Source organism: Pavona decussata, unplaced genomic scaffold, assembly GCF_977016875.1.
Source record: "Pavona decussata unplaced genomic scaffold, jaPavDecu1.1 SCAFFOLD_219, whole genome shotgun sequence".
Lineage (NCBI taxonomy): Eukaryota > Metazoa > Cnidaria > Anthozoa > Scleractinia > Agariciidae > Pavona > Pavona decussata.
The window spans coordinates 1,720,347-1,747,356 of NW_028145624.1; the positions used below are offsets into that span (position 1 = coordinate 1,720,347).

The following is a 27,010-nucleotide window of genomic DNA, read 5'->3' on the forward strand; positions in this document are numbered from 1 at the left end:
TGACGCGGGCGTGACGTCAGAAGGGGCGGCGGAAATGATCGGCGACCGATTGTTGTGACGCACGCAAATTGTGATAGAAAAAGAAAGTGATCGTTTTGACAAGTCTTGTTGCGATTAGATTTTCGGAGATTTGAGCAATGAACAAATTATCGAGCGCTGGAGTTATGTTATGAAAATACACCAGAACTACCTATCTTCTTTGGAGAAACGAGTATTGAAATACATGGTGTGAGAGGATCCAATTTTGGTAAGTTTTTTTTCCTTTGAATTTTCAGCGTGACTTAGTTAAGTTAACATTAGAATGAACACCAGACAAAACGGATTGGACTAAAGGTCAAAACAAAATTATAGCGGTACTTAGTTTGCGTGTAAATCTGGCAAATATTGTGAGCAAAAAATTCCTTTCTTCTTTCGGCCGTTAACTATATTAAGTTCCATTTTAGAGTGAAGTGAAAAGTATGCCAAGTACAGAATTAAGCTCAAATTTGTAGCAGACTGATTTATTCGGGAGAACAGTCAAATTCAATTTAAGTATCCGAGCCTCTTTTCCGAGCGAAGGAACAGCGCACCATTTTACGCAAACTAAAATGCCATATTTAAAACTTCTAGTCCAAAAGTCGTCACGTAACGAAAAACTTTATTTGACAGATTTCAATGTTGGTTTCCTTGGTGCGGTCAAAAACTTCATTTTTTCCGGCATTAGCAAATAACTATTCACCTAGCTCAGTGCATCAAGTGCTTCTTTTTATTATGACATAAGGAACACAGATTGGCAAGCACGCATGAATGCGATCAGGTAGGCAAGATCACGAACTATTTAAAAATGTGTTTCTTGTTCCGCTACAAAAACAAAAGGCATAATATGAAATCCGTTACATTTCCTTCGTTAGGACTTTTGTTAACAATCTGAACATTAAAAATCATTCGTCCTACTAATAACATTTTAGTAGCTGGGCAGATGTTTTTATATTTATCTCCCCTGGCTCAAGGTTTGCACGTGATGTGAAGGCATTACAGACTGCGTGACAAAACGAGCGCTCGGTTTTCACAACGTTTACACTTCCCGCCAAGTTTCAATTATTTCGTCTCATTCTGGATACAGGGAAAATGCCATTGTTTTCATAATGTCCTCAATTGACATAAATTAATCATCATCATCGTAAACCACCAGATCAGTTGGGAACGATTTCATGTCAAACGCCTGTAAATTAACGGATATGATACCAAGCTGCAGTCCAATATGATGTACATCCAATAACAATGAACGCGATCTTTTTTTAGGCAACCGGTATGGATAATATAGGACTTTGAAGACAATAATTTTACCTGCAAAATAAACCGGTTTTTTTTTTTTTTTTTTTTTCATTCCATCCTCTTTTTCTCATCAGCTTCAAAACAGCCTCGCTCTCGTGCTGGCCCTCTCTTTAATGCTGTGGGTGAGATTAGGCAAGGTCGCCCTCGTTCCCGAGAGCGATATGCCCTATTCCGGAATAGAGCATAAGCAGTAAATACTTAGCAATCCATCGTGAGGGTTTTGAAGTAACAAGGAATGCACAATGGCTTTGAAATTATCACAAACATCTTTCCAAATTTATCAAAAGATAAAAATCTAACAGCCCTTCCGCTTGTTCTTATTCCAGAACATACGGTCAATCGAACGCGACCTTAAATCACCAGAATAGGTAGCTTGGCAATACAGCTGCCTCTCACTGCTTCCGGCAGCTAGGCTCCTGAGGAATTTGTTTTCATAGGTTAATCAAATACTTTCAATTAGCTGATACAAAGATCAATGCTATGGACTCCACTGCTTCTTCGTTCAGCGATGACATAGAATATTTCAATGGTAGAAACAGTACTACAGGGATAAAATTTAAATTGTTTGAAGCTTCCTAACCAAGACTGTACGTAAGCTCGCCCACTTTTGGGCCAAAAGGTCATAATGGGAATGATGTATTATTTAGTAATCACAGGCAAACTCGGAAAAGAATTTGCCTGTGTCATTACTGATTAATACATCACATTTCCTTTCAATGTCACGTAATATTGCACCTTACGGCTTTTCAAGGCGAAACAAACTTCTGCTCGCTCATTTACGTAACTAAGTTGGTTGTGTAGGTTCCAGTCAATCTAACATGCGCACAATATCATGACATGGATTAAGTTCAAAACACTATATACATTGTGTACTCACCACAGATGATAAAAGGCAAAAGGCACACTGATTCGTGGGGCAAACATACAGAGAAACAAAATTCAACTCGCAAAACAAAAAAATATGCTGTAATTGACGACCATTGATCACTAAACGTTACTCTACTAAAATAAGAAAACCGAATACGCGACAAAAATTACTATGTTGAAATTAGTTCTACAGCACATCGAGAACAGTATATATCCCGTTCAAGCCAGATTTTTTTTTTCAGGCTTTCTTTTCGAAACCACTTCAGTTGCGTGCATAACTGCGATAGTCATTAACTTATTCAGTATATTTTTCGATAATTACTGAAAAAATACTCCAGTTAAAAAGAAAAAATATTGAATCCATATTACTTAACACCAAATGATATTAATTGACCAGATTTTGCTGCTCGCGCTTGAGTTATAAAACAACAGAAATCATTGTACAAATCTAGAAAAATCGAATTTGCAAGTCGAACATTATAGGACTCAGTACGGACATCTGTTGGTAGCACTAAAAAATTAAAAAATAAAAGAACAGCCTGATATGTAAACTGAAGGACTATCTTTGATAGTTTCTTGGAAAAATCGCGAGAGCTAAATAGTTTGCAGTTTAGTGGCCATTGTTGAAACCTTCAACCCAGTCCCATTTTACGTTCTTAGTCAAGTGCATCTGAGCCGGTTTAGTCACTGTTCAGTTATGCTTCAGTTAACCCAAGCACGTCAAATATAATCCATTATGCATCTTAATTACTACCAGTCTTCGCGTCCAGCTTTTAGTAATTACATATATACGCTTCCAATTTTTTAATTCCTCAGAGAAAACCTCCATCATACCTATTTTTTAACATTAACGATACTGAACGTAAGTGTTCAGTAATACCTTAAAAAAATCATTTTTAGATATTCAATTAGCTTTCAGTAATGCTGGTCGTCTTATAGTTTATCAATGTATAGACATTGAATAAAGAGAGACCTCAACGTTTTTTTCTTCGGGTCACGTGGAGTATATTTATACTAATAATTATCATAATTAGTGGACCTCATTTCCTACGACGCCACCACTTGAAATTGAGTGAAAGCCTTGCTAGTGCAGTGATTACAGCACCACCAAGTTGACTAAAGTTAAGGAATAGGGCAATAGTGCAATACGAAAAAAGAAGAAATTGTCAAGACGTGACTTCCAGCTCGCTGATTTTGAACAAAAGAGTGCGAGCATGTCTTGTAGGTGGCTCGGTGAAGCGGCCGTTATCCAATGAAATTTCCGCAAGCAAGCGAGCTTTCATCTCGAGGGGGGCTAATGAATAATATGCCCCGGGGCTTGGATCTTTGTCAAGCATCCGCGTAGAAAGAACATGCACACCATCTGCTCCCTATTCAGTTGAGTTGCGCATGCAAGGTCATTACATGCGATCAGCCGATTTTTAAATTAGATTTGTGAGCAGCCAGTTTGCCAATAAGAGGCCACATACTCTCTTGATTCACCAGTAAACGACAGCAAGAAAGAGGTAAGCGATAGGTAGGTTACATGCAAATCCATGCTTTGTTACTTAATCACGCACAGCAAGCTTTGTGTATTGTGTATTCGCGTTCGAAACACACAGAAGTAATTGGAACTCAATTATGATTACGCTTTTTAAACACTCACTTGATGAAGGCTGTGCGTTGAATAACGTTTAAGGCAAAACTAGTTTTCTGCATTAACGGATGATCACTCGATCGCAAACGCGAAACCGACGAAAACAAAAAGCCCTAAGCGGAAAATAGAAGGAATTATAAGAAACCAGGTGAATCCTCTACCGACTCTAAAACAACTAACTGTTCAAGCAGGTTAGTTTACACTCAGTTTTTTCTTAGCAAAAACTCCAGTTCTCGAATATATCACGGTAATACTTGTTATTATTTACTTCGCGGAAGAATTGGACCAGAACAAGGCGAACAAAGAGGCTCGAATGTGTTGCTACTGATCGAAACCTGTGCAAAGTTTATAAAAAACACATTCAATTGTATTGAAAAGTCATACACGATATTCGTTTGCATTTTCAATACAATTGTAAATTCTATAAATATCTTTCCGGTGGCAAAACGTCTTCCGTAATCGCTTCTATACCTTCGGTCATAAAGCCATTTGCATAGAAAAACAACTGTAAAGTTACTGAAGGATAACAGAAGATGCCTAATGGTTTATTTGAAGAGCTAAAGAATGGGCCTCTTGCCATAGCAGAGTTACGCTTTGCCGAGCTCTTTGTTTTGCGATTCATGCACCAAACAAACACAGACACGACGGCGAGGCAAAATACAAACTCGCGTAAAATAAACTGAGAGGCTTCAAGAGAAAGAATAGCAAAAGGTGGACCGCCTTGAGTGGCTCAACGTGACACCTGTGGTGCATTCTTCAATAAGTCAGATACTGACAACACCGTGTTTAGACCGACCAGTTTTTAAGCGTCAGCGACACATGCTCGTAAGGCGGGGTCCAGCCCAATGGCGAACTTTGAATGCGTCTGTCAGTGTATCACGGCGTAAGTATCAGTGATCTCTTGGTGCGCTTTTCATTTGTCAGAACTGGATGCCAGACAAGTCAGTTCGTAAACGGAATGTACCAATTTGAAGGATAAGTTTCATCCTAGTCCCTCGAATTTCTTCAAAATAGCGCGTACCATTTTCGTAGGGATTATTTCTCAAGATTTTGCGGCACCATCCCTTCAAAATAACAGAATTACAGACTGGCCGGTCTGCATGACCAGCTAATTCTGGCAAATGGAGAGCATTCTTAGTCTTGAAACAACAATATTTTATCCTTTCGTATTCAGCTTTTGGCTGGTGTGAAATACAGCGCTTTGACGTTATCTTAAAACCGCGGCATGTATGAGTCGTGCAGGCATTTATTTGTGATTTAACAAAGTTATTTCATGCTGAAGTAGGATACAACCGCGGCCAGAACACTCACTGATAGGTGTCGATCATGCAATATTGCACTTGTTGTTCCTTTTGTAATCAATAAGAACATTCCTTTGATGACTAATGGCGTTAATAAGGCTGTTTGTCGCGTTTTAGAGCCACCGAAAATCGGTTTCGTTTACATTTCGTTTTGGTTTGAGACTTGAAATACCCAAGACGTTCGAAAATGAAAGGAGCGAACGCTTCGCGCCGCTCAAGACGGACAAGAAATCGACAAAACAGGGACCTGATACGTTCTCGAGAACGCATAGTACCACTTCACTAAAATGGTGAGTGATAAGTCATGATAAGGCGACAACTAATATACACTCGTGAATGAGTTGCTAAATACACGAAGACTGTGACGTGGTTTGTCTTAAGCTTTGTCTGATTCTATTCATCGTTAATTAAGTCGACTAAAATCGATTTAAAGCCCAACTAATTAAAGGCTTGGGTCCTATAAAGTGGCAGATCGATTTCATTTATACAGTGGCAAACGTCGCAAGGTGAAAATTGCGGTTGATTTGATAGCTGGAAGAAGACTTCAAAAGAACTTTTTTAGTTGTGTTCGCCTCATTGACAATCAGTCCGCTTTTCTGGAGTGAAGGAAGTATATTCTTTGAATGATTTGAACAATCGCCTTTGTAACCGCGATTTAAGCTCTATTTTTAAGCAGGGAAAGAGCCGATACATACATACTTTATTTAACGTGGAAAAACACACTTATCTATTCGCTAGTTTCCAGGTGCTCCACGATTTAAAATTAAGTGATGTGCAGAAACTATAAAAAAAAAATATATATTTACATCGAACTTAAAATCGAAATTGAAATTTAGAATTTAAAATTAGTCGGAAAATATCAAAATATCCGACGAACTAAATGTGATGAATTATAAGTCAACGGGTATTAACATGAAAATAAAGAGTTGTTGACATTAGTCGTTACGTTTAGAAAGCATCATTTAACTACAAACGTAAAGTCGAAAGTCTGGAGGGTAAAATATAGAACATTGTTGGCGTTGACAGTCTTTGATAACCTCTTTGAAAACATGAAAATAAAGAGTTGTTGACATTAGTCGTTACGTTTAGAAAGCATTATTTAACTACAAACGTAAAGTCGAAAGTCTGGAGGGTAAAATATAGAACATCGTTGGCGTTGACAGTCTTTGATAACCTCTTTTGATAACCTTCATTTTATGCAATGCTAAATAAGCTTCAATTATTACTTTATTTAATTAGTGGATTTACATCTGTAAGCCTTTTGTTGTATAGTCTTAGCTTATTATAACAATATCAAAACCTTGACAACTCTAATAACATGACTAGAAATCGCTTAGGACAACACTGTCAACGGTTACCGACTCGTGAATTTTTCGAAGAAACGATATTATAAAATGGCACATAAAGGCGGGTCTCATATTTCAGTCTTCACGATTCGGCTTACCTTGTAGATTTTCATTTTCTAGAGATCAACAGGTCAGAAGATGATAATTTTATTTATAAACATGAGCACCACATTCGAATTTTTAACAGAAGAATGTAAATTCTTGGTGAAGCAGTTGAGCAAATATTACCAAGATAAAGCTCCTAGCAGAAGATTAATAAACTGTTCAGGGTATTGTATTGTATTGCCGATATGCTCCAATGAAGATCGCGCCGTTTCAAGTTATTGTAGCAAGTTAACCTTGAACGTTTCTTTAATAACTCCAGTTACCACTGAAATTTACTGAATTGGCTGTCGTCATGCTTCATGAATACCTAGCACAAACAAACGATAGATAATAAATTAAAAGACACATTTCGCTGACATTGCTTGGGAATTTTCCTCGAATGCGGACAAATCTTTGTGCAAACGTTCACCGTAAAATGAAAGAAGTAATTTACAGTGGCAATTTTTCTCTACATAACATGTAAGGGTCATTTTAAACGTTTTTTCCCGACAAGTGCTTCCTTTCTTGAAAAATTGATCTGTCTTTTGCCGTCACTGTTTGTTCGTTTAAGAAGTGATTTATCAAAGTCACGGAGTCAACGCCGAAAACGTTCTTAATTCTTGCGCTGATTTGATTAATTCAAAAAGTTCTGACGAGTTTTTCACTCGCCAATATCCAGTAAATGACAGATACCGATGATGCTAATAACGTTGCTTCGTACATGAAACAACGCATGCCAAACCGATGATATTAGTCTACCCTAACTTATGCATAAAGAGAAATTTTACGGGTATTTTACAAACGTTAAACGGCTTTTTTGTTGTCGGTTTTGTGGTGGCTCATTACACAGACTAAAGACAACAAGAAACTAACCTATATTTTCCATTAACTTGTACAACGACTTTCTAACTATTTGTTGCGTTTAAATTCTGACTTTCGTAGTGAGAAAGTTGTCGGAAACTCGTAAAACTTCTGGAGAATGATGTTACAAAATATCGTCGGGAATGAAAGATTGAAGTCGACATTTATTTCGCAATTTCAAGTCAAATTTACATTTAGCAGGGGCGTTATAAATCACTTGACCGAGCGGAAGCAGAACAGGCACAATATCTGTTGTAGCGGCTTTAAAAGGACCACTAATCATGTTGTTTATCTTGAAATAGTGCTGAGTAATTTTAATATAATCAGTGTTTTGTTTTTCGAAGTTTCTCCTTTGAAGAACGATACTGCGTCTGAATGGGTAAGTAAGATAATTAAAAGCGTTTTCACAGCACGGCAAACAAAAGAGTGCCAACTTTTAGCAAGTACACGTTGCCGTGGGAATGCAGCATCAACAGTTTGCAAATCGATTGGCAACTTGTTGGTGGAAATTAAGAAGTTTATTCTCACCAAGACTTTCAAACGACGTTTGTGTTGGCCCACTTGCAATTGACGTGTCAGTGAACGTTTGTCAAAATTCAACAAGACGTTAGCCAAACACAAAGTTATAGAAACAATTGCAAATAATTTCATTAGTAGTGGACGTTTGTCGAGCGAAAGCTCAAGTTTGTACTCGACTTTTCCTTGTGAAGCTAAGGTATCTCATAACTTTTGCTAAGGCAATCAACAATACTCAGACATTTTGATTTCTTGAACGATATATATTCAGTTCAATTCAATCGTGTTTAGTTGATTGGTTCTCCTGAGTAGCGTATATCTTGGAATGTTTCTGTAATTACCAAGCGCTTGCGTTCAAGCTGTTTAAGTGTATGTACTTCGGTTTGTTATGAAAATAAAGGGCCTATCTGTCAAGATGACTTGACAAATCGGTTTGATTGACTGATCACTTCACCACAAGTGATTAAAATTTTTTTTTTTTTTTAATTATTTTCCAAACGTTAACTTGTCAAAATATTGAACGGTAGTCTTAAATCTACGCTTTAGTCATTGTTCTTCTCAGCTTGCCAATCTAATGATGCCGAGATGTATGTAACAAAATCACTCTGTTGGCGTTTATTTTATTCAATGTTCTCCAGAAATGTAAGTTTCGGTCTATATCTTAACAAAACACTTGGTGTAACGCAGAATTTTCAGTTTTGAAACTTTCCAAAACAGTATAAAAGCTGTATCGTTACTTAATGCTGCCTCTAAGCATTCCGTAACAATATAGCTAAAGACATACAAATATACGATATTTCATACATTCACTTTCATACACCCTAAATGCTTATTACAATGAGCTGGCCAGCGTTTCGGTGATCGCTAAATATTATCCAACGTTTCTTGTATCATAGCGTAGCTCGCCACATTTGCGGAAAACTACTTCAAAGTTTTTTTAAATGGTTGTTTTCTCGTAGTTTGTTTGTTAATATATTGGAGCAGTATTGTTTTGTGCAGCTAAAATCAGTTAAAATCCATTTTGCAAAACAATAACTCTGCATCAAATATAGAGGCAACATTCCTGGTTAAATACAACAATGGAAAATAAAATTCCGGTAACACATCGAAATGTGAATTGTTCTTACAGAGGCTCAAGCTTTTAATGAATATTAATTGTTATACATGATACGAAAAAAGGCATAGAATTAGCGTTAGTTATTGAGTAGAGTAACCACGAAGCAATTGAAGCTAGTGGAATTTCACGGTCTAAAGACTCCTTTAAGTCTAGGTCATGTTATTTTACAACTCAATCTTGTCCACCCTGTAGTTTCGAGTTCAGTTCGACAATTTCAGCTCCAAAATTGTTTAGCTTTCAAAATCAGCAAACGGTGAACCTCTTCTAAGCAACATCGTGACGACGAAATAGCTGACCTTCAAGGACTTCATTTTATTTGCTGTGGCCACCACAGAAATTCGTTTCGATCTCAGTTTTGTATTTTAACTGAAAGGCCTAAAAAAGGAAAGAAACCATAAAAACAAAAGTCCATAAAAACAATTTCAGTTTTTATGGAAGAACTATACCAGAGTGGAACTCACTTCCGGCTGAAGTAATAGTCCACCAAGCGTTGAAGCATTCAAGATCCATCTTACTTCTTTTTTATCACAACAGTAATTTACTTAGTTTAGTTTCTTTTTGTTCCTTTTATATTTGCGGTGGTGGGTTTATCCCGTTGCAAATTATCCTTGTAGATGTAGATATAGAAAATCGTGACTTAATTGATAAGCAATGTTTAGTGTGGGAAAGCTAAGAGCGATACGTGGGCGTCAGAAACGCTGAATCATACATTCATGTTAAGGTCTGATAAACTTGGTCACGTTAAATATATATATATTTTTTTCAGCTAGATCGACTAGTGCTGGCTGTGCTTTACGCGAATAATTTTTAATATAATCACCACCATATCTACACAACCGAACACTGGAGGCTTTTCAAAATGCAATCAAAGGTTTTTTAAGCACAATCAATGTTCAGAATAAAATTACCTTGGGTTTCTGGGGAGTAAAGGATTATTACAATCACTTTGGAATAATCACAATAGCCTTGAATAGTCACTTCAAACAAAACAATAGCATTTAAATAAGGAATAGTGATTCTTCACTCCGCTTCATTCTTCGAAGTGAAGATTTTGCTCGGTAGAAAAGTGATCAAATCAAAGGCAAACGAGTGAAAGAAACCTTGAAAATCATTGTGAACTGTAGGTATTTCAAGAAAACGGAAAATATTGCACTGAAAAACATGAGATGTTGCATTTTTCTGATAGCGTGATTCTGGCCTCGAAATTTTTTTTTTTAAACGCGGTAATAACACTAAATGATTGTTCTAGTTTTAATGAAATTTTCAGTGCATTTCATTAAGCCTTTGTCATCATCTTGTGGTGTAGGAAATACAACTTTATTCAGCTGATGCCTTAATTTTATGCGATTTGGTTAATTAAAGTACACCTCTCGGCGTGTAAATGCCCGTCAACTCTCAAGCTATCACTTTTTTAACTTGACAGAAAGCTCTAAAGAAATGTCGACTGAGAAAACTTTCTAGTTATAATTTAATCATATAATGGTTTTAATTTTACTCACGAAAACCTGACATATTAATGATATTTGCTATATCCCGCTCTAATTCATTCGGCTTAATTTGTGTGGGAACCATGCACTCGCACCAGCTTACATCTGTTATTTCAATCGTCGTTATTTCTATTTCTTCTAAACCTTTACCTCATAACGCCATTAGATAAACGCTTCATTAACACTACTACAGTTTCACCCTCCGCGTGTATCTGCGTGTGCATCATGCCATTCATTTCGCTGTTAACCTCGAGTATACAGTAACTCTGAAAGCTACCTAACTTCATGTGAATTCGTAAAGAAAGTTGGTAAATTTTAACGACGGTCACAACATAAGAACGATGTAGCATTCAGCATTCCACGAACACTGATGCCACCAGGAAAATGGGCAAGGACTTAAATGGATTCGAACCTATGACCTTCTGCATACCGATTGGTTGCTCTAAACATGTACTGAGGTAAAAGGAGATTCGTATAAGGACGCAGCAAAAGGCGTTTGGTCGGTAAAATCCACGCGTTGAGTTCCCGACGCAGCGAAGTCTAGTTGTAACTTAGCAGCTGAAGCAACCTACTGGCATTGTATAGTGGTGTTCTAGTACTTGGATTTTTTGTCAATCAGGTATACTTGTGGTTCATGATATTGAACAGTTCCATTCACTCAAGATCCCGGTAACAATCTGGGCCACTTCCTCTGTCGGTCGTGTAGCAAGCATGAAGCACAACGATCCATAGAAAAATTAGCTACCCAGTTGCTCCCTTAACTTCAATTTGATTTTTCGTGTAAGCGGCACCACCTCCTGTGAAGCAGGCAAGAAGCACGAAGATCTTCACAAAAAAAGTTATTGTTTCATTTTAATTGAATTTTCAATGTATAACAACAAGCTGTTGTCAACTTCCATCTTAGAAATAGAACTAAATTCAGCTGTCTTTTTCTTGTGTGCGCTTTGGGTAATTGAGCAGCAAACCTCTTGGTTTTAATACTAACTTATACAACTTTCAAGTTATCACAGTTCGTGGTAGAAAGCCTACAGAATTGAGAAAGGTAACCTTAAATACAGCAAACATCACTAGAAAGTGTTATAATCATAGAAATTGTTTCATTTGTAATTATACATTTTAATGTATTTCAAGAAGCATTTCTCGTCATCATTCACCAAAACATGACTTCTTGAAATTTAGACAGTGTTGTTTTACTGGGCTTTTATATAGTAACGCTTCAAGGGTTCGTTAAAAAACCATGAAAAAATCCTCAGGAAAGTAGGGCAGGTTTTTTTGTTTATCGAAATTTCAGAATATGATATCAGTGGTACAGTTTGGATCCTTTCTAACGAATCAATTCCCTCTACAATCATGTTACCGGTTTTTTTACACATTTTAATTCACATAATATCTGCAGCTATGCTCATTTAAATTTTATGTCAACCGGTTGCATGTTATTAAAGTATTATGCTTCTCGAAAAACACGGAATCCGTGCAATCACATTAAATTGTGGAAGTGATAGAATTAAATTGATTCCCAGTAAGTTCTGAACAGAAACGTCCTAATATTTATATGAAACTCGTGTTAATCGTTATGCACTTCACAACAGTGGTACAATGTACCATGTCAACTGACCCCCACACGACGGGTGTCGTAAATTTCCTAAATATTTTTTCTCAAGAACTCGTGGAGAAAACACTGAAAATGTGCGAGGAAAAAGATGTCTCCTCATCTTGTCTAAAAGCTTTTAAAACGAATCTTCATGAATGCAAGTGTTTCAAAAGATAAAAATCCCATGACAATTACAACTTTAGAACACTTAGCATGCATACATTGGTGGTCAGGTGTCAAGAAACGACAACTCAAAAGTACATTCAATTGTGGCATTTTTATCTCGCCAATTAAAGTATATTGAAGTAAGACCACGATATTACACAATAACAAAATGCAAATCTGACTCCGTCTAGTACATAAATTCAATATCCTCTTAAGTGTGCAATACATCTTAAGATTCCTGCCATTTCAAGACGAACCGATTCAAAGTGTTTACATAGTAAATTCCCCGCAAACGTTATAAGCAAACGTGCCTGCTATACAAACGACGGAGATCCTCCACAACCAACCAAAACTGCTGAGTGCGAAAGGAAGCTAAATGTCTTGGAGGAAACTTAGATTAAGGCAAGTTTTAATTTTTTGTTCAGTGATGCGAAATACGCCATGCCTTCGAGATCCCGGGTGACATTCAATTTCTCTCTTCTGAGTTCACTATGTTATTTTTGGCTTCATTTAGCACTAAGTTGGCGTTAAATGATTCCTACGTAATTTACAAATCTTTTTGGTTTATCTTGATCCACTCTTTAACTCTGTTCGCCGTCCTTGAGAACATCGAGATGCGGTTTGCTTTATATCGCGTCGCACTTCAAAGCAGTGAGTTATCTTTGATACTCACGTTCTGTATTCACTTTCATCTAACAATCTTTGCTCGTCATTTCAGAGATATCTTTCAAGATTACGTCCACACGTTTGTCAACGGATTATAATTTTAAAAAGAAGAGAAAAGGTTAAACAACAACAACAACAACTAAAACTTGTGATATGTATTGTAAATTAAAGCAGCAGCAAGCACGCTGTCCGACGTAAGTCTGGCGGTAAAGTGTTCAAAAAAGTGACCCAGATCCAGCGAAGATTAAGCATTTTTGCCATAAATTACAAGAAACATTATAACACGATTATGGGATTAAATACGAATCGCGTTAAAACAAACAAAAGGCCAGAATGTATATGTCAAGGACTTGACAGCAGTGTCAGTAACGGAGAAAATTGTATGCACGGCATGCGGTGTCCTCAGCTCTTTACAGTGAATCAATATCACTAATAGCACTAGATCAACATAATTTAACGGGAAATTTTAAAAAGAAATATAATTTATAGAATCGGAACAATTGTGCTTGTTTCATTATCAGCATCCAACCACTTTTACACTTTTTTAAATGTATATTAGGGTTCAGAGACAATAAGTTCCTCATCGGTTAGAAAAACTTACATCGCCAGCGCCAAGTGAAGTATTGACTCTCTCGATCATCGTCCCCGGCCCTCGGTGGCGCAGGAAACGCCTTGAGAAATTAGATAAGTCGAGTTTTCTTTTATGGTAAACGTATCAGCTTGTTTCGACGCTTTTAAGCTAAATCATCGAATTCTCTCAACTCAAACTATAGTGTACTCTGTTGTTGGTTACTAACCAAAGTGGTTAACGATTTAAGTAAAGTGGTCAGTCTGTCATTAGTCGCTTGAATAACAGAAAAGATCTCGTGAAATAGTCACTTAAGAAAACAAGCTCGGTGACTTACCAGCTGTATGTGTGCCAGGCACGATATCATTTTGGATATTCCATGCGCGGTCATCTTTCTAAACTGGAAAACAAAATGGAAGAGATTCATGACAGAAATGCATAATGAGAGACGTTGTTAAAACAACGGTATCAAGGAAGGAACTTTTTAAGCTTGGGGAGTTACCTAGTTATCTAAAAACAAAAAAAGACAAGAAACTGCTTGAAACCTGTGAGAAATTTTAGGTTTAACATTGTAAATTCGGTAAAACATCAAAACTAATCTTGAAACGGCACGAAATAAACAAAGATGATAACTAGAAAACTCACATGAAATTCAGCCACCATGCTTAGTTTGAAATAAAAAAAAGTGGAATACTTTAAACGAAGCAGTTTAAAATTACCACATGTAGAAACCTTTCAAAGTATTAAACAAACCTGCAAATTTTACGCTTTCAAAGGAATATATTGTTTAACAGTCAACTTATTCTGCCAATACTTGAAAACAGTTCCAAAATGTCATAGTTCAGTGCTATCGATTGATCATGTATCTTCACCTTGCCCAATTATACTAATTTTAGCATTTCATTTTGTATGTAAATACGGAACATGAAAGTAGAGGTCGCACTAGAAACTGCAACGGGAAGACACGTCTCACGTAACGAATAAAAATGGTACGGGGTGATACAAAACAAAGCAAAACGATTTGATGGGCGTCAGTGACATGGCACTGACTTCACAATTGTGATCAGTGGCCAACAAAGGACAACATCACATGCAGTTCGTTGTTTCAATCTTCAACACTTCCCTTCCCTTCCCTTCACTTCACTTTTTTGGCATTAGTTTCTCGGACAAGGTGTATAACAACTGAAAAGTTCTTTAAATACTGTGTTTCACGTGAGGTTCGGGTTTTCAATTACCGAAAATGTTCGATAGAGACGTGACAACTATCAGATAGCATGATTTAAGGAAAATTAACAATAATTAGTTTCCTTAATATTAAAAACAATTATCGCAGGGAGTTGTTGCTAAGCGCAAACAGCGCACGCAAATAGGTGGACAAAAACGACAAACGACAACATTGAAGAACTGCTTTGGTGGCGACACAAGGAAGTGTGTTTCAGTGGCGCCAAATGTAGAAGTTTATCATGTCAGCCTCGAAATCAAGTTAGAGTTTTAATATATATTTTTAACCGCGCCCATTGGAAATAGTCACTGTGGGGGTTTTAATATCCCACTCATTATTGGCCGCAGTTTAATTTTAAAAAGGCCAAAATATATTATTTTTATATCACATAATCACGAAATACATGGGTTTGACAGGCTGTCAGTAGAATTGAAATTTCAAAAAAAAGAGCAACATACGCGTTTTGTGGAAATTAAAAAAAAGCAACGCTGAAAAGGTACTTGATATAAAAACACTACCCTGTATACTTTACGAGATTCAATAGCTTAGTACAGATGAATAGTTGTAATCCTTGTCATTATACCATCACAACAGTTTCCACGCGGGAAAATTACGGCGCGAGTCTTTTTTTAATTTACAGCTCGAAATGAAAACCTAATAATTTGAAACTTGTATAAAAGCTTATCATTCGTAAGCAATTAGCAAGTTCCGCAGCTTTGAGAAAACCGACAAACCAAATCCACCAAATGCGACACATCCTAACCACAATTATTCGCTTTGTTATCCGAGGTAATTCCATAGTCCTGTAGCAATTTAAGTTGCGTCTCCGCGCATCCTAAAGCTATATATCCGCCATGGGTTTAATTTCCACGTGACAAAGAGAAAAATCACTATAGAGGAAATCCTTTTGTCATAAATGATACGCACAGATCCGTTGTATGGTTCTTTTGTGTAAGAGTTAAGCCTCGGGCGAGATGACGAGGCTATGAATGTAGCTGTCACTCGAAACAAACAAAGAAAGCTTTATTAAATATATATTCAGATCTGATATAACACATCAGCCGAGGGAAACATTGCTGAGATGATCACATCCACTTATATGTTGCGGTTGAAATGATAATTTGAGTGAAAAAGTTCCATATCGACCCTTAAAATCAAAAGGTAAATATTCTAAAAAATGTTTTCTTTTTTTATATTTTTTTTTTTTCAACCTGGCATTGGAAACAAACTCCATACGACTAGAAATAGCTATTAACTAACATTTTGGAGGGACGGCTTAAATCTTAAACCTTAAATCTATTTTTCACTGCAAATATATTTTTTTCATCTGCGCATCATGTTATTTTTTCCAGCAAACTGTTGTTCTTTTACAATGTTGTTTTAACTCGATTCACTTTGTGGCTAAATGCTATAGGATATTCTCCATCGTAGATTAATTTATTTCAGAATGTAATTCCACGCAAAACCTGGCTTTCGGTGAAGTAAGGCCACCCGATTTGCACAAGATCTGGGAGTGTTTAATTTTTAAACATGGTAACCGACAGTTTATGAAAGCTCTCTTATAAGTCCTGCAAAAGAGCACGCATCTAATTGTTTGAGCCCCCCGCTTATTTTGTGCCCATTACACATGTGTACATTGGGAAATGCGCAAACGAAAGATCTCATTTGTAATGACTCGAAATGTCCTTTCAACTTCAATACTTATTCAATACCAAAATCTTGTCAAAGATTAAAAAAAGGAAATTACTTTTCTCCTTTTCTGAATATGTTTGACTCTAATTAAATAGAAAAAGGCTCGACAATCACTGTTCCATACAGTATGGAAAGAGGAAAAAAAAAAAGGTTTTAAGAAGCATTGGGAGATGCGCAAACGAAATATCCGATTTCTATAGTGACTCGAAATGTCCTTTCAACTTCAGTACTCATATTCAATTGGAAAATCAGACCAAAGATCAAAAAAGGAAATTGCTTTTCTCCTTTTCTGCATGAGTTTGGCTCTCATTAAACAGAAAAAGGCTGGGCAATCACTGTTCGATACAGTGCAGAAGGAGGTAAAAAAAACCTGGTTTTAAGTAGCATTGAGAAATGTGCAACCGAAATATCCGATTTGTAGTGACTCGAAACGTCCTTTCAACTTCACTAGAGTACTCATTCAATACGAAAATCTTGCCAAAGATTATAACAAGGAAATTGCTTTTCTTCTTTTCTGAATATATTTGGCTGTCATTAAATAGGAAAAGGCTCGATAATCACTGTTCGATACAGTGCGGAAAGAGGAAAAAAAAAACTGGTTTTAAGAAATAAGCAATTAACAATAGTGTTTCGAAACTGATCCTGGAACAACAAAAATCCAACTGCAGCACAAAAGAAAGTGGAGCCAAATGTTTCTCCTTGGACGTATTATCTAAGATCAAGGGTTTACTGTTTTGAACGAAAAAGAGTTTAGTCCAGCTGTACCTTCAGCTGACAAAATTGTTTCTTACGCGACAGATCAAGGTAGTGATGCACGACCAGGGAACAAACTAAAGACGAGTGCAATACGCTCTCATATTTGTTCAATTCGTTTTTGTAAGCGGCATCCTATTCGCAATCTAAAATGCTACCATAACAGCCAACTGACACAGCTAAAACAAATAAAGCAATGGATTGAAAACGGATATACAGAATGTAATTGAATGAAAAAAAAAAAAAAAGACTGCCTGTTTACCTTGTTTGGTCTCACTTTTTTCAGTGTACAGCTGTGTTAGTTTGCGCAAAATGAAAATATTGAATCCATAGAATGCAAATTTCAAGAAAACAAGGGACAAGTGGTGAGGAAGGAGCTCAGAAAAGAAACTGACATCTTAGACGAGTTTTCCGCTTTTTTGTCAATTATAGAGTTCAGCGATCGAAAACCAAAGCAACTACTATCAATGAACAGTTCATCGAAAACCGATAACAAAAACGCGGATATCAATATTCAGCTGATCCAAAGTTAATGTCCTTTTCAACTATCTCTTATTGACCGTATCAGGACACCTGATACAAGCAGAAATGTATTCCAGTCTATGTTTCTTTGTTTTTATAGGTAGAGGAAACCGATAACAATCGGAGTGTGATGCATTAAAGGTTGCAAATTTCGAAAACAACACCTCAAGGCAATTAGATTGTGTAAATGTTAAATGTGAGAACTACGGCTGTGAAAATATAGTGTTAACTAAGTAAACTGAAATGACACCTGCAAACAGTAGCTTGAAAAGACACAAAAACAATACCACTTCGACACCATCACATGAAGAAGCAGAACTGAAGCGGGATGTGAAAGGTAAAAACGGTTGGATAGCGATTACATGGGTCAATCTTATTACTTGAATTCTCTTCACGAGTGAGATTAACTCAAGTCATTTTAAAATATTCCAACGCAAAAACCCAATGATCAAGGAACATTTAAATCTTTGAATCCATTTCCGGCTAAAAAAAAAACGTGTCGCTAATTCTCAATAGTTAGCAAAGATTACACGGAGGATGTTAGAAAACAAATGACAAAGGCACAAAATTTGAACGACATGCAAAATCTTTCTACCCTCTACAAAACATCCATTTCTCAATAAGCTGCCAATAATTCAAACCCACGAAGTAAGGGTTCGCTCTGTTAAGCTGTTTTTGTGCTGTTGCGTTAATGTTTTCAGGCGTCTTTTATTGTCAATCCAGCTCAGTTTGAAACGCAAAATTCTTTGTAATACTAACCTCTCCCCCCGAGATCGAAGACTAAACCCTGTAAACGTCATTGGCCTATATTCGGAATTTTTCAGTCAGTAATTAAAGACCAAAAATGGACAACAACCAAAAGGTCTTAATTTGAAAGAAGGACTTTTATTTGCTATCTTCAAATCACAGGCCGACACAATCGTCCGGGCGAATATACTTGATCCGTGAAACTAGCGGGCTAACTTGCCCCAAACGGCGAAATTAGTTTAATGTGACAAACACCATGTACCATTTATCATTACCCATCAAGACCTCGACCATTACTGACCACGAGGCAATTAGCTGGTGTATAGACTCCAACTGTGTTGAAATCTCTCTCCAACAGCTAAGTTTCCGATGCCTGCTGCTGGTAATGACCACATGCTCCGCCATTTCGAGCTCAACCTGCTGCTATTTTGAACAACCGTTACATGTTGTTGCACAGACGTTAAACGCGACCAGATTTGATGTTCAATTTCACAGTAGAAGTTTCTGTCAATGATAAGGAAGTCCTTGGAGCACTCTATTTGAGAGATTCCCTATTCCACGCTCCGTACCCTGCTATAATTAAAACAGGCTCAAAATACCTCTTCGAAACAAAAGTTTCCCAAAATGGAAACAGGACACAAAACATGTATACTTTGATCATATTGTTAAAGTGAATTATAATGATTCTAATTTCTCCCACAGGGAAGGCCCGACAGCTTACTGAGAGGACAAATTGATCTACAACGAAGCAGCGGAGTACAAGAAAACACAATCGCTCGCTCATCGCTATCGACACTTCCAGCCGAGAGCTTAACATATATCTCTTGGACAGGTTACAAGAATAGACAAAAGAACAGAAAACTAGAGTAACACAGATACAAGAACCCCTTTAAGGAACCTTTGGCTCTTACAACTACCAAGTAGTCAGATTCCAATTACGCACTGACAACAAACATGAATAACACGACCAACGCTACAGACATGCCCACAGGTCAACAGGGTGGTGGTCGTATGGAAGAAGATTGGAATAAAATTTTCCTGACATTTTACAGTGTCCTGCTCGTCTTCACCGTGCTGGGAAACACCCTTGTATGCGTCGCCATATACGTCGACCGGCGCCTGCGTAGTCCCACGAATTGGTTCATCGCGTCACTGGCAGTAAGCGACTTATTTTACGGGCTCGTAGGTCTACCTTTCCGCATCGCTTCCACCGCCATACCGATGCCAAATGTGGCTATCTGTATGGTTTGGATCTGGGTGGACATGATCTGTGTGGCGACCTCCATTGCTAATCTAGCTGTTATCTCAATAGACAGGTACTTGAAAATAACGAAACCGTTTGATTATCACAGAAAGATGACGAAATGGCGCTCATTTGGGGCCATTGGCGCCGTGTGGGCGTACGCAGCCACTCTAGCGACGTTCTCCATTATTGCGTGGCCCGGAGCGGATGGACCGATGTTGGACAATGGCGGTTACTGTACAAATAACAACAAAGTGTTTTACACTGTGGCTAACATCGTAGCTTTCTTGTTCCCGCTCGTGGTACTCGCTACAAGTTACACCATGATCTTGCGGGCTGCCTGGGTGCAGTTCAAAAAAATGAAACTCATAACTGTAAGCAACGCCAACAAGGAAGAAAATAGAAAACGCAAGAGCGTCCGGCGCGATTTTAAGGCGACCAAGACACTAGCGGTGGTGTTAGGAACCTTCACTGTTTGCTGGGCCCCGTTTTTCGCCATGTTCACCGTTGATCAGTATATCAGTGAATACAAGCCTAAGATTCCCATAAAACACCTAGGGAGGACAATTTTTTATGTGTTTTACCTGTTTCTGCCGAACCTCAACAGCGCTTGTAATCCAGTGATCTATGCGTACTTTAACGTGGAATTCCGGCGTGCTTTTAGAAAGATAATGCTGTTTATTTGTGATCCACAAGGCCGCAAGTACGGCGGAAGTTACACAAAGAGAAGAAGTTCCTTGACAAGTTACTTCCAAAGTCCTTTCACTAGACGCGGCAGTCCACCAACACCGACCGATGATGGGAATCATAATCACAATGATTATGTTCAAAATAATCACTATGGTTCAAAAGAGGACCAACAGACTTTTCTCAACGGAGATACCATGGTCACGCAGATGTAACGCAAGACTCTGGACCGTTATTACGCGGTGAAAGTGATGCTCAAAGGTAAAGTGGCGGGTGAAATTGTACCCAAACAGAACGATCGGACCCACTTAGAATTTCTTTACGATATTACAGTCTCTAACATCAAATCAAATTCAAGTAACGCAACATTACTCATACACCCTTTTTTTAATAAGATCAAGCTGAGGCTTTTGTTGCCAATTTGAACCTGAAAACGTCGTTAAGATGTTCTTACGTTACTCGTTATAGTATTTCCACGTAAAACCAGAATATTATCTGCTGTAATGTGGTATCAAGTTACCGGTGACAAAATGCCACCATGGAAGTTCCCTCGCTTCCTCGACCAGGCAATTTAGTAATAGCAAATAGATGGCACCGTCTTTTAGTACACATATTTAAAGGGCATTAAAAAAAAGATTGGAATCAAAGGAAAACTGAAAGTAGTGGTTTCGTTTTGTTTAAAATAATTCTGCTAGTTTTCTGAAACTACACGTAGTGTCTCTGGCTACAGACGGCCAAGATCGAATGCCTCTTTTATGTCTTGGCAAAATTGTTTGAAACTTTTGTTTTCTTGGAAAGAATCACTTGATATCTACACCTTAGTATTCTGGACCATTTTGTGTATGAGAAAACGATCTAAGTTTTTATTCAGTCACAAACGTTAGCAATGCCCACAACCTAGCCTTTTTAATCAAATTCAGGCGTAAAATATTCTCAAGAGTATTACAGAGCTGTGACTCAGAAAACCACACATGGACACTATTAATAAACCAATAAAGATGAATTATTTACAGAAAGAAAAAAAACCAAGCAGCTCTTTTACTGTCCATGTATTTCCATGTACTGTAGATTGAGCTCTCCTTTGATGACTGGCTACAAACATTGCCATCGCAGAATTACATCAAAGTGTTCGCCGATTTTATTTGTAGTGTAAATCAAAAAGTAAATGCAGTAATTATAGTTATGTTAAATTAAAAAAAAAGGATGTGCAATAATGCAGAAATGCAGCTACCCAAAATAATACAGTGGAACCACAGGGCACCCAGAATAGTTGAGAAAAATAAGTTAATAACTAAAATTAAAATCCTAATCTTACTTTGTTAGTTCCCTGTGGAAATAACAAAGTTTCCTGTGCATTTGCATTGAAGTTGATAGACATGTCAGCACTACAGTCGTGTACTGAACTGTTTTCTGTTTGAGGAGATCTGAGTAAGTTAATAATTCTTATTTTGATTTCCTTTTTCTCAACTAATGGGGATCCCTGTGGAGGAAGCATCCCCTTGCACCCTGTTAATGTTATTACAGTCAATCCACGTCACGTATGACCGGTATTTTTTGAAATTTGAACGGAGTTTTGAAATTTACATGTCAGATTTGAACACCGCCAACAAAATTTCAGAGTTCCCGTAGAAATTTCCCTAGTTTATTGACGGTAATTTCCGTATAAAGCTATGAATTTTTCTTTACATTACGGCATTAAGTATTCCATGAAAAACAATTGTTTCCAAAGTATTTTGAATCTTTTTTCTGTTAACATTCGATTCGCATGTCGGACATTAATACAAAGAGAAATTCGAATGTTCATTTCATTCTCAGAAATACTGGTCACGTGTGACGTGAATTGACTGTAAGAACTTTTTTTTTGTATGTCATAATTATGTGACCACTTTGGCTTCTTGCACCTAAATGATAAAACATTAACCTTTTTAAAGCCCTAACAGTGATCACCATCAAATTTCTCCTTGTAATATCAATGCTTATGCAACCCTTGAGGTCATAAGAATTCAAGGATATGATCACCCAAGGTGAATTTTCTTGATATCTTAAAATCTTCTCCCCAGTCCTATTATAAGAAACATAGAGGGAAAAAGACAGGAGAATTTGTTCCTTGATATTAGGAGTTAAAGGGTTCAAAAACACTTTGGTTAAGCAAACTGCGGAGACATTGCACATAGCTTACATATTTAGGTCCATTTTATTATAATTTACATATATAAAGCAGCAGGGCTAATATACTGGCAGCTTAGTTAAGTAGACTTTTTATCTGCTGTTGAGCAAATTTAGCAGCACAGCACAGTAGATTGAAAAATTTATATTACTAAATCATTGCTAAACATTATTTTTGCTTTCTGTGATTTTTATTACAGTGCAAGCATTATATTGCCTAGTTTAGTTTGTGATACAAAAACAAGGAGAAAATATATTGAATGAGATGTAAAAAGTCTTCTGAAATATTTGTCAGAAAAAAAGGTGCAAAATTTGTTTAATAAAAATGTCCTATCCAATTACAGTGCATTAAGTGTGGGCTTTATGAATACTTATAAAGAGCAGCTTTTTTGGAAAGTATCGGATCTATCCTGAAAAGCTCCAGATGGGGATGTTTACGCCATGGTGCATGCAGCAATTGTCAAGCTTCTAGGGTGTCTGGGCTTATGTTTTCGTGGAAAAATGTTCGAAATTGTGTCCACTGGAGCACCGTTTTCAGCGTTGCTGAGACCAGAGAAGCAGACATTTCAAGCATTAGTTCTTTGTCATGGATTCTATTTGTTAAAACTATTAACATCACATCTCTTTCGCAAGGTCATATTATTTTGAAATTGTTGTGCACTACAAACTTGAAAACGTTTACTAAAAATTTAATCTGCTAACATTAAGCAGCTTAAAAAAAGTTCCTGACAGCTCATATTTAAAATTTAATATTAATTTTACACCACCTACTTATGCTCTGTATTAGAAGCTTAAAGTATCTTCTAAGGGCCACTTATTGTGAAAAAAAAAAGTACCTCTAAAATCTTTAGAGAGGCCCTACTGGGCTCTCACAAGCCTGATTTCTAGACTTAACCCTATGGCATACTTGATTGGACAGATCACAGACTGTTGACATGTTTACCACCATGTGATTACAACAATAATCACTCACAATACTCACGGTTAACATATCTGAGGTTTCATTGCATCTCTAATGCTTCATGGCATTTTAAATCAGCATGTAAATTTTGGTTTACTTTTACATTGATCACAGCTTTTTTTTCCCTCTTAATTTTTTTTTCCATGGAAGGGGGTAACACCTTTTTTGTACAAAGCACCTCAACAAATTTTTTAAGAACTTAAAAGTCCTGTAAATAAAAACGAAGTTGGAAATTTTGATGACTCAATGATTGTAATTTTGTGACAATTTCAGAGAAAAGTCTGACTTGTAAGCTTACAGAAAGATACAAACCGAATCGTTCTCAATATCAGTTCGAATTCATGGCATTAAGCAAGCGTGCACTGTTTGGTAAATAAGATTTATATCTAAAAAAATTCAGTTAAAATGAATTACATCCCGTCGTTTCTTAACAACCAAAACTCTCAGGGTATTATGTAATGTTTGTTATCGCTCCTAAAAATTTAAGGCCGAAACACAACTGAAGCCGAAGAATTCATATTAAAACGTAAAGCCCACCAGCTTAAACCTTCACGACAAGCTTACTTAAAAATTAAAATTAATTAAACTGCCGCTAAAAGCAGGAAAAAGCAATGCTGGCTTGCTTAAACGAAACTTCACTTAGCCTTTCATCGAAGAGCAAATGCGAATATCTAAAGTTTGACTACAATGCCTCGGTGGAAATTTTTTTATCAAAATGGCCGCGCGCTCGCACCCTGCGGGTCAGAATTCAACTGATTTCACACTTGCGGAAAATATTTCCAATGGAGAATTCAGGCAAAAGATTTATAAAATAATCAATACGGTACCACGTTCAATCTAATACACTACAATACTTCTAACCAAGACAATATATATTAGCTAGAGATATAAAACTAACCTTCAAGTCAGGATCTCGAGTCAACATGGCCGAAGTGACCTCGCAGCTCCGTCCTGCTGTGCCAATTTCCCGCCAAATCTCGGGTTGATGCCAGTGGCTGCCAGTGGTTGATTCAAACCGAGGCTTGCCGCTCGGTTGATGTTTGAAGAAAAGGAACTGAGAGACTATTGAAAAGAGAAATGGGAGGAGAAAATAGGAAAATCCCTTCCACACTCCCGAATTTCTTTCGACATAAAATGTAAATACCGGTGGTTGTCAAGGAAACAGCTATTGTTTCCAGGCCCCGCACGAATTGGCTGATTAGATCCCGGATGTCGTATTCTGAAATGCTGGAGGAATATTTGAATGCCATGGTCAGTTTAATTAATAAACGGATCAAACTTTTTTCATTCTTTCTGATCCGTCTATAAACGAAAAAATTAAAGACTTCAAAAGCATATCAAGAAACAGATTCTCTGTTCGCTCTGATCATAGCGTTAACCTTAGCCTAGTAAGGAAATGCTGGAAATGGGAGATCGCACGAGGCAACGAAAAAAAATCTGCGACCTGACTGGCCGGAAAAAGGTACCGAGGACAAAAATCAAGTGTTTCACGTATTTTGCCGTACCGCCGTTACAATTATCGCGAAGACCCTGGAGACGAGGTTACAAGCGAGCAGGCGCTCTTCTCTTCGGCTGTGAGAAACCACGAGTTTTCGAGTTTGTTTTTGTTTTTGGTTTTTGTTTTTTTTTTTTAGCCTTTTTCGCACCGGCTCGCCAACTCTCGGCTTCGCCACTCGCGTGAAAGAAACAAGAGCCCCTGCTAGCAGGCTGCTGTGAAACCTAAGGGCCTGTTCAGACTAGGTTCAGACTCCTTGGTGCCCAAGGAGCAATCGTGTTCTCCTTCGTCAATTTAAACCTGCCATTTTGTTTACTGTATCACATGGAGGCATAAGGAAAAAGCGTGGGAACTGACAAAATCCTGTTGAGACCATTGCCCATGCCCAGGAACGGTGCCCGAGTACTACCCTTGGAGGTAGTGCCCGTGCCCGGGCACGGTGCCCAGATTTTTCTATGGGCACCGACAAAAAGCTCTGTTCAGACTATTGCCCGTGCCCGAGAACTGGGAACGGTCACCTAATCTAAACGGGGCCTAAGACCCCCGAAATCTAAGACCCAAGACCAATATCTAAGACCCCTTCTTTCATCATTTTTAACCAGGGCCTTAGTTTTTGCGAAAACCGAAGCCCCTTTAGCAAATGTTTTCTTTTCATTTTCCTCCTGGGTGAAAATAATGAGTTTTTCGTTTTTGCGGAAGGAACTAAAGAACGCTTTAAATTTCTTTACGTTTTAACCAATGTTTTTCGTCTCTTTGTTCCCTGGTTACATAGCTCTTGTACTCAGCTCACGCTAAAGATGCTTTGATTAGTTCCTATCTGGTATTATTACAAAGTACTAATAGCACCGCAGGCTCCATTTTTTTTAGGGGGGAGGGGGTGGGGTAGGGGTGTTAGTTTTCGTTTAGGCGAGAAATTTTGCTCTTTTGGCTGTAAAAAGCGACCTCGTTTCGTGTGGTGCGCACAAAAATGGATCCGACTCAGCGTATTTGGTCTCGTGTCAGGTGAACCGATCACATTTAACTGGATTTTAGAGGTAAATTTCGATTAAATGCCTTTACTAAGTGAACATGTTCGTGTTCGGTGAACAATTTTTGCTGCTCACAATAAGCCCTCACCAATGCTTCAACATGTAACAGAACGCATACGCCACCACTCTAGAGAGGTTGAAGAATTTGCTCTGTTCTAAGCGGCAAAAATTGGGAACTACGTCCGGGTCCCAACATGCGAAACTAACCACCGAGCGATGAAAAAAGCACTTTTTCATCGGAGCATCAGCTGGGCAGGTTGCATAAAGCAAAGTACTGTTTTTATTTTGAAAGTTGGCCGATAACAAATTTGTGCGCGTTATTACGTTTCGTATCGTTATTAGCTTTTTTCGGAGCCAAACACGTGTGAAGCTGTCAACACAAACAAAAAGACAACACAGGCAAAGAGAAAGTAAACCACATTAAAATGTGGAAAGTAATGAGATCGCATCAAAGAAACCACTCCTCTATGCCTTCCGCTCACGTGCCACTATTCAATTCAATTTTCAATTCAATTCAATTCAATTTATTTGCCATTAACAAAAAAATACAACATAAATACATTATAGACGACACACAATATTCTTACTATTACAATATTCATACTTGACTATTTACAATATTAAATGTGTTAAAGGCTAGGAAGCCTATATAGAAGCCGGGGGCTTATTAACTATAGGCTTCCTAGAACTATTGGATAAACCATAGAAGTTAAGGGTACTGATTGAAATTTCCAATTAAATTTTTTTTTTTTAAAAGAAGAAAAGAAAAAAAAAAAAAAAGGAAAGGAAGAAAAGAAAGAAAAGGTAAAGAAAAGGTGTGTAGCTCAACAAAGAGTCAATTTAACTTAGATAGAAGGAATTTTTTAAGTCTTTTGCCAAACAAACTGATAGTTTCACTGTTTTGAATTTCACGACTTAGCGAGTTGAAAAACGAAGGACCTTGAAACCGAATTGAGAATTTTCGAAGATTAGTTC

General features: G+C 37.5%; 3 protein-coding genes across 15 annotated transcripts in view; 2 read left to right on the forward strand and 1 right to left on the reverse strand.

The window, feature by feature from the left end:
• The window catches only part of LOC146459455 (D(1) dopamine receptor-like), a 73,264-nt gene extending 50,365 nt beyond the window's left edge, over window positions 1–22,899 (forward strand). For 3 of the 10 annotated variants that reach the window (XM_085089496.1, XM_085089495.1, XM_085089498.1), the window contains one exon: window positions 19,158–22,899. In XM_085089496.1, coding sequence (XP_084945622.1) covers window positions 19,410–20,600 — 1,191 coding nt within the window. In that variant the 5' untranslated portion in view covers window positions 19,158–19,409 and the 3' untranslated portion in view covers window positions 20,601–22,899. Of the gene's footprint in view, window positions 1–66; window positions 248–3,283; window positions 3,698–4,444; window positions 4,701–5,071; window positions 5,409–12,478; window positions 12,688–14,329; window positions 15,903–19,157 lie in introns of those variants that run through there. The other 7 variants (XM_085089494.1, XM_085089497.1, XM_085089500.1 and 4 more) reach the window with 7 other exon arrangements.
• Window positions 1–24,609, reverse strand: part of LOC146459456 (uncharacterized) — a 57,680-nt gene extending 33,071 nt beyond the window's left edge. For 2 of the 4 annotated variants that reach the window (XM_085089506.1, XM_085089505.1), the window contains exons 1-2: window positions 24,411–24,609; window positions 13,857–13,919 (exon numbers count right to left, since the gene is read on the reverse strand). In XM_085089506.1, coding sequence (XP_084945632.1) covers window positions 13,857–13,919; window positions 24,411–24,437 — 90 coding nt within the window. In that variant the 5' untranslated portion in view covers window positions 24,438–24,609. Of the gene's footprint in view, window positions 1–6,383; window positions 6,877–7,240; window positions 9,418–13,856; window positions 13,920–24,410 lie in introns of those variants that run through there. The other 2 variants (XR_014857907.1, XR_014857906.1) reach the window with 2 other exon arrangements.
• Window positions 1–27,010, forward strand: part of LOC146459453 (electrogenic aspartate/glutamate antiporter SLC25A13, mitochondrial-like) — a 166,984-nt gene that overhangs the window by 103,035 nt on the left and 36,939 nt on the right. The window lies entirely within an intron of this gene.